General features: G+C 36.7%; 1 protein-coding gene across 1 annotated transcript; it reads right to left on the bottom strand.

Annotated features, from left to right (window-relative positions):
- Positions 1-693: 693 nt before the first annotated feature.
- On the bottom strand, positions 694-7,647 carry LOC106661002. The gene is made up of 8 exons (XM_014384099.2): positions 7,446-7,647; positions 2,599-2,718; positions 2,477-2,527; positions 2,099-2,244; positions 1,851-2,045; positions 1,587-1,796; positions 1,432-1,527; positions 694-699 (listed from the first exon to the last, which is right to left on the bottom strand). Exons 1-8 carry the CDS (start codon positions 7,633-7,635, stop codon positions 694-696), a joined length of 1,014 nt encoding a protein of 337 aa, XP_014239585.1. The 5' UTR covers positions 7,636-7,647.
- Positions 7,648-8,821: the final 1,174 nt, after the last annotated feature.

The raw sequence follows: 8,821 nt of genomic DNA, 5'->3' as shown, positions 1-8,821 counted from the left end.
AAGCACGACCTGTAGGATTATGCTCGTTCAATCCTTTCCAAATCCAAAAAAGCAAAATATGTTTTTCATCTTAATACAAATAATATACTATCCATGAAATACCATATATGAATAAAATCGAAAATCAAAACAACAAATTATTACAAAATGCGTCGTGGGTTCCAATCCCGCTCGTGACACTAACTTTTTTATTTCAACCAATACCTTACATAAATTACAATTAATTAAAGTTTTCAGTTATGAACGGGTTTTAGACAAATGAAATGGCCACGGAGAGCTTTAGTGAAGTGTACTTCATTTTAATCAATTAAATTCACTTTCATATATATAAATTCATTTATCGCCGAGAATCCAATCCGATTACACGACATTTGAAAAATGGCAAAAATGAGGGAAAAATCAAAAGGAGGGGGTGAAAAGGGAAAGTAAGGCCCCAAGGGAACCAAAGCAACAAAAGGCAAAGAGGAAAAGAAACGCCGAACAAACCCAAAGGCCGGGGGTCCAAACCCCCCCCGGAAAAGGAACTTTTTTATCTCAACTTAAAACTTAATTAATTGAATGATAACAATAATAGTATTTTGATCATCAACCTCATTATTACCGTCACCACTATGGCCATCCTTATCATCATTGCACCGTTATTTCCATACAAAAAAATTTCATTAAATTTCAGGTAAACTGATGGTTTTAAATTTACACCTACAATAATACAAAAATATTAGTAAAGTTCACTAGTTTTCGAGGTCCGCTTGACCAATTAATATCATACAATTAATTAATGTTTTAAGTTGAGATAAGAAAGTCAGTGTCACGAGCAGGATTTGAACCCACGACCTTCGGCTTGATACGCCGCTGCTCTACGACATGAGCCATCGTGACTTCGATCCCCTCGGGGAAAGGAGGGAAAATTCAAAAGGTGCGGTTGTGATGGGAAGTTAGTGCTCGAGGGGATCGAAATCACGATAGCTCAAGTGGTAGGGCAGCTGCGTATTTAGCCGAAGATCGTGGGTTCGAATCTCGTTCGTGACACAGACTTTTTTATCTCAACTTAAAACCTTAATTAATTGTATAATATTCGTAAAGATGAACGTGTTAATGCTGCCCATATATGGCTTAATATTCAATTTCGTAAAAACAATAAATGTTAATATAAATTGCTATTCATATCATACTGTATCAAACCATGAACTAAACCGGATTTTACGGCACAATCGTAAACGGCCGAGGGGCCAGACGGTTCCCCATTTTACTAATTTTATGGATGCCTGATACTCATCAAAAATATTCATGAACTATTGTTTTCAGTACAAAACATAAACTTAATATGTACCAAGTGTTGAATAATATTTAACTAATATAAAATACTGTAAAATCTTGTTTTCAATGTATTGTAATTTTACAAAAAATTAAATATTTGTTTAAATAAGTCACGTCGTTTTTTACTTCGTACCGGACTGGGGAATATTTCGTCAAATACTGAATGAGTTGTTCTCGACTATCATTGTTCAAGTATCGCACCAGGATAATCTATCGGAGTTTAAAGAATTAACGTCACACTATGCCGATGAATTCATGGATGGTCTTACATTAATGGAGATTTTCTTCCATGGTATCGTCTTCAAGACTTTGATTTCGTTTCCGTTGATATCCAGGCTGATTAAATCTATATGCCTGTACTTGGCGGCAAGGATGTACGTGTACAAAGGATAGCAACAAACATCCTCTATCGTTTCCAAAATGGCCCATTCCTCGTCCAGCAGGCGGCTTTGGTAGTTCGGCAACCAGCCGAAAGCCCCCTGCAACGAAGACACGGTTTATAAAAGACAATGACAGGATTTATGTATGTTTACGGTGTATGAGTATTTTCCGAGTCCGACGCAGGTTGGATAGATGTCGGCTTTTCGGCCAGACCAAGACAAGAATTCTTTCAAAAGGGGATCGGCTTCTATGAGCAACCCGGACCAGTTTTTCGCCGCCTCAAGCCACGCCGTTCTTGAGCGCCTCTGGCCGTTTCCAGCTCCAATTTCAATAAAAACTCCATTCAACTAACATTAAAACGTTTAATTTGTGTTGTTGAATTATTTTAAAACGTTCTTACCTTGCTGCCACTCAAATTCCAAACGGTAGAATCGAGGTTCGTTCGACGATAAATTCGCCTTATTGTTTTATTTTTTCGCGAAAGTCGATGTCTCTTTAAGTTATTTATAAGCAGTGGATTTTCCATATAGCAGCCCCTAATAAAATCTTCAACCAATGGACAAAATAAACAAATAAAAACAAAAAACATTTTCATACATTGTTCGAATGGTCTGAATTCAAACAATATCAAAACAATATAGAACTAATTATTCAGAAATCATGAGATACGGTCTGTGACCACATGTCACACCGGTATGTTATGTCAGAATGCATCTCACGATTTCTGAATAATTATCGATTAACGGTCAATAATCACCACACATAATATACAACTCACTGTTTTCAATTCTTTCGACAAATTTTTCATGGGAAGACCTGATCCTACTAACTGAAAAGGTTACGTTAACAAAACGTTAAATAAATTTTAAAACTGCTAGACGAAACCAAAAAATTGATTACTTTTTACTTTGTGTCTTTTCTTCTTAAACGATATATTAAGCTCATTAGTCTCTTTCATGAAGCTTAAGACCCAACGCATTTCTGATAGCTCGATTTTTAAGAATTGCCACAAACTATTACCTAAAGCCAAAAGTAAGTAAAAAACCTATTATTATAATTTATTATAACTATCCCATATTTTACATATAAATATTGATGGATTGTTCATTTGTTCATGAGAAAACATGCAGAAATTCCTGATACATCATTAAAAAGTCATTTTGACCTCCTTTCAACTCTCTCTCTCTCTCTCTCTCTCTCTCTCTCTCTCTCTCTCTCTCTCACACACACACACGCACGCACGCGCACGCGCACAGACACAGACACAGACACACACACACACACACACACACACTCTGTACCTATATCTCTCATATCATTCATATATCATCCCAGTTGTTAACAAATCGCCACCAACTGATCCCAGCTGTTATAGACCAATTATATTATACACATTTGCAAAAATATTTGGTAATGCTTTATACCAAAAACTAAACAAATTTATTTACTAAAGGAAAATATTAAACATTAATCAATTTGAAAATAAAAAATATCATAATACTCAAACAGTTGTAATAAAATTATTAGATGATGCTAGAAATATAATAAATAATAGCAAAATAATAGAATTAGTATTAATTGATTTTAGCAGTATCTTCAACAGAGCACATCAGGCATTATTACTTACAATTTTAAAATCAATTGGTTTTTCAAGTAAGTTAAATTTATTCCAAGTAATTATTCTTTTATCTGTGGTCCTTTGGTCTTGGTTGAGATGAAAAACCAGGACCTTCGGCTCAATACGCTGAAGTGGTGATAGCAGCGGCGTATTGTGCCGAAGATCGTGGTTCGAATCCCGCTTGTAATACTAGGTTTTTCACCATGACCTCAGATAAAAGGAATAATAATTGAAATAATTAATATGGTCAATTAAGACCGCTGAACATATATGGTAAAATTTATTTTTTAAATAATATGTAAGGAATAGAAAGCAGTGCGTAAAAACTGTTAAGGGAGATTTTTCAGAATGGATAATTGTAAGTAGGAGTTCCACAAGGAGCAACGTTACAATTCTTTTTTCCCCATATATATCACCCATCTATTTAATTGCTAGAAAGTAGTTCACGTGTAATGTTTGCTGGTTATCTAAACATATATGAAGGTTGCAAGTTACAAAAAAAATATAAAAATTAAATGAAGACTTAAAAAGTATATCAGATTGAATAAAAATATATTAAAATTTAATTCAAACAAGAGGTATGTATAGGAAATGTAAATAAACAAATGCCAAAAATACAAATAATTCTTGATAGAACTAAAAATTGAAAAACTCGTAAAATGTCTTGGAGTTCACATTTTATCAAATTTGGAGAAACAAAATGATGTAATTAGAAAAAAAGCATATGCAAAATGTTATACTATAAATAACTTTTTAGAATATAAAACTAATAACCTAAAATTACATTTATATAAAACGTTAATAAGACCATATTAAATGAACTTTTTACAAATTACGTCCAATACAAATAGTCAGTGAACGTGAGTGTAATCTTGGATTCATTCTTGTCTCAGGGTCTTTAGTTCTATATGAGTTAGTCGGTTGTACAATATGTGCGATTGTCTTGTCACTTGGCTCTTGAGCATCGATTCTCCATTATGATTAACCGTACGTACAGTGGTGTTATGTATTGGTTATGTAGTTTTTGTGAAGTTTCAATAAAATATTATACAGTGTTGTCTTATGTCGTTCGATGTTTTCAGTGGTATGTCAAGTCAAGTTTTGATTCAAGAGTAAATCGAAATGACCTGTTATCAACATGAGGTTTAATAAGGATCTAAAATCCCAAGAAAGTTCTGTAAGGTTATGATTTCTCAGTGGATAATGTGCCATCTTTTAAGGTGGCCATTCACGATCGCTCCAAGCAGGCCAAACGGAGCGACGCCGTTCCAAAAACCACGTCAATGGCAAAACTGAACCGGCTGTGCCTTAAGGTGGCCATTCACGATCGCTCCAAGCAGGCCAAACGGAGCGACGCCGTTCCAAAAACCACGTCAATGGCAAAACTGAACTGGCGTGCCCGGCTGTGCCGAATATTCGACCGGTCCAAACTCCATCGCGCCACTCCAAATATCTACGGCGCGACGACGGCATGACGCGTTCGTGAATGGGAAAATGTGGCGTGGAGGGTGGAGATTTTGGCGCGGTGGCCTGGTCGTGAATGGGAAAACCCTCGTTTTTTTGGCGCAGTCTCCGTCTTTCTGTCACTGAGCAAACATCTCCGTCGTACATTCTCAAAAAGTCAAAAACGTTTATTCTTTATTTGTAATGACATACAATCGAGATTTTATTGTTGAGGTGATTGAATTGTATGAAAGTTTACCATGTTTATGAAAGTGGTGGACAATGATTATATTACCACGATAGAAATAAAAGAAATTCGATCCTCAACCAGTTGGTCGACGTTTTCAAAACAAAGGATACAAATGCAATGAGAGATAAGGTATTGATAACCCCTAACAATGATCAGAAACCGTAGTAGAGAACTTAAGTTCTTTTTGGTTCATCCCTGTAGCGAAAAATCGTAATGTGGTTGCCAACCTTTCATGTAGTGATGATTTCTCTAATAACTGTCTTTTATTGTCTAATCAAGGGGGTAACAAGCTGGAGTAAATATAAATAAGACGTTAATCTTTTTTTTTGTAAGGTTTTGGTTGAAATGAAAAAATAGTTTCACGAGGGGATTCGAATCCACGACATTCGGCTAAATACGCCGCTGTGCTAACCACTTGAGCTATACTGACTTCGATAGTTCCATCCACTCGGGCACCAACTCCCATCTCAACCTACAACCTTTCGAATTTTCACTCTTTTTGCCATTGTTTGGTGTCGGAGAGGATCGAAGTCACGATAGCTCAAGTGGTAGAGCAGTGGCGTATTTACCCGAAGGCCATGGATTCAGATCCCGCTCGTGGCACTAGCTTTTTCATTTCAACCAAAACCTTACAAAAAAGATTAAATAATTGAAATAAGTAATTTGGTCAATAGAACACTAAATATAATGAATAAATAAGACGTTTCAGCCACCCTTAAATAGTTCCTCCAATCAGCGGGTTCAAGGGAAAGTTCTTTCATCAAATCGATATGGGTATTACGGCTTCTGTTCAGGAGCCACATCTTACACCGTTTTCTCTTCGATTTTTTGCTTTTAATGTGTAAATTAACAGAAGAGTAGCACAAGAGATCGTCATCCATTTTGAGAAGGTAATTCACTGGTTGACGTTCGGAGCGACTGACTGTGGAGCGGTCGTGAAGTACGGCTTGGCGCGGTTCCATTTGGAGTGATCGTGAATGGCCACCTTTAGTAGATAAAGATATCAAGGATGTCCGAAAGTTTGGAAATAATAGTTGGCTAGAAGGTAGGTTTATTAGAGAAAATGTAGCTGTTATTGGAGGAATGATCAACATATCACTATTGATTTAAGTCTTTATTAAGTCTAATTTCATTAATTCCTTTATTATTATATGTTTATTGTTTCGTTATATCATCCAAATCAAAATTATTATTGAATAATCTGTTTACGTACGTTTTGGTCGAAATGAAATAGTTAGTATCACGAGCGGGATGACACTAAATTTTTCAGTTCAACCAAAACCTTACATAAACAGATTAATTTTAATTGAAAGAAGTAATTTGGTCTATCAGACCACTAAATCTAGTAGATTATATTGAATTTTATTTAAAAAACAATTCAAAAATCTGATAAAAATTACTAAAATCTGTTATATATCATTATTAAAAAGAAATTAAACCTCAAGTTGACAATCTTTTGAGCAATTATGTTTATACGAAGGATTGATGCTGGTTAGATTGAAGAACGATAGCTTTTTTCCGAAAGTTCACAAAAGCAGAGCTCAAATCAACCATCGGAGTGTTGGTGTATTTGAAAAAAGCCCATTTGTATTTATGAAGGGTTCGAATGCAGGGCTGCTAGATTTGAACCCAGGAGCTTTACCTTGCTGTGATAAGCTCGGTGACAGCATTAACCGTCGCAGCCACCGACACCCCTGTAGCTACTTGTTATTTATATTTTTGATTAATTAAATCCATTATATTTAGTGGCCTGATTGGCTAAATTATTTTTTTCAATTAATTAATTTATTTGTGTAAGGTTTTGGTTGAAATTAAAAAGCTAGTGGCACAAGCGCGATTCGAACCAAAAACCTTTGACTCAATACCCGCTGCTCTAACCACTTCAGCGGTGACTTCGATCCACTCGGACACCAATTCCCCATCTCAACCTATAACCTTTCGAATTTTCCATCCTTTTCGCCATATTTCAAATGTCGTGTAATCAGGATTCGATTCTCGGCGATATATGAAGTGACCACAGGGAGCTGTGAAGTGAAAAATGGCAAAAGATGGAGTTTTGGTGTCCGAGGGCATCGAAGTCACCATAGCTCAAGTGGTTAGAGCAGCGGCGTATTGAGCCAAAGGTCGAAGGTTCGAATCCCGCTCGTGATACTAGCTTTTTTATTTCACCCAAAACCTTACACAAAAAGATTAATTTTTTCATTATTGATTTCTGCTATGCAAGTCTAATCGGGATATAATTAATAATACTAAAGAACAATTATACCGGTTAAAAAATAATTATTTTTCATTTGACATGTGAGTTATATACAGTGATCATTTAATCAACATATGACGAATTGCTGATACCTTTCAAAGCATTAACAAATACTAATTGAATATGAAATACTGAAATCAATAAAGTTAAGGTAACTAAATATTGCTTTTTTTAATCACCTTGTTGTATAATGTCTTGAATACTCCAAAGTTTTCTGCCGGACTCATTTCTGCTATTTAGGTCAAAAGTGACCACTAAATTTTGTTCTATCTGAAATAGGAAGACAATATAGAAACTCGTGAAGAGGACCCACAAGCAGAATACTTTTTGTAAATTGGCACGCTTGAAAATTCTAACTAACAGTGACATCCCTGTAGTTTATCTGTTTTGGAAAAACAGCTGATTTAACAGATTAAGTCGAAACCTAGACACCGACAACTTCCTAGTACCCTCTAATGTGCTGTTTTCATTACACTGATCCTCAAGTCGATCAGTCAGTGTCCGAAAGGGTTGAAGGTCACGTGACTCGGCTAATTGTCACCCTTTGGGCCCTGATTAATTGTCTTATTAATGTAAATCGTAAGAGGGGCGGGAGGGATTCTCAACTGATATTGATGGATCACGAACCGGAAAAATCCGTATAGATTAGTTCCAACAATCACGACCATTTTCATACGGGTCGCCGGTAACAGACGGGCCAAATATTAATAACAATTTGGATCTGCATGACAAATGCGGATGAGCCGGACCGGGTAACGGAACTGCATATTTCAACCTAATCCTCGGGCACTGCAGTGTCACGAATGGACTCGTACTAATAACTCAGTGTGCCCCCTAATGCAAGTTATTACGTGCTTGATGCATCTCTAATGCATTTCTCTTCTCTGTCAATACCAGATGCAGGGGGAACATGATAACCGTTCGTTTTAACGCGTAAGTAGACTTGCTTTAAAAAGGCTATTTGGATTCAAAAATCTCGCCCATCCGTCGCATCATTTTTCAAGAGGTTTTTTTGGGCACGCCTGTTGAATGGCAATCCTCCGGTTGGTGTTACGTCGAGACGTGAGATGACCGAAAGATTCGGCACGTCCGGTCATGGTCTATCGCTCTTTTTGGGTGTCGATCGAGGGTTCACCCTTCAGCGGAAACCGGTAGACAAATTTACCTACGACTCCCCAACAGTGACCAGCTGGAGAAGCATCGTTTCCGTCAGGATTATGTTCATCGACACGTGGTAAGCTGCCATGTTGAAAAGCGCAACCACCCCACTTTAACTACGTATAATTAAAATTACATCGTTGGAAGGTGTCGCTCGTAAAAACTCTTTGGATTTCTATGATTTACGCTTAAAGGTGACCCAGGAGGTCTCCGGGATTAGCTTTACGCCCGTGTCTTTACGGCCTTTACGTGACTTAAACAGTTGGCATTGCTGTTTATGAATACGTTTACTGCCACCAAGTGTCCACTCGTTATTTACTCCGTCAACGGTTTTATTCTAGGCCTGTAGTTTTAGAACCCGAAATTAATGCCAGCTTGCTGTTGAAAAAAAAGCTTC

Source organism: Cimex lectularius, unplaced genomic scaffold (assembly GCF_000648675.2).
Source record: "Cimex lectularius strain Harlan isolate CLEC.00 unplaced genomic scaffold, Clec_2.1 scaffold39, whole genome shotgun sequence".
NCBI classification, from domain to species: domain Eukaryota; kingdom Metazoa; phylum Arthropoda; class Insecta; order Hemiptera; family Cimicidae; genus Cimex; species Cimex lectularius.
The sequence above is the reverse complement of the archived record's forward strand: the minus strand, read 5'-3'. Positions and strand labels throughout refer to the sequence as shown.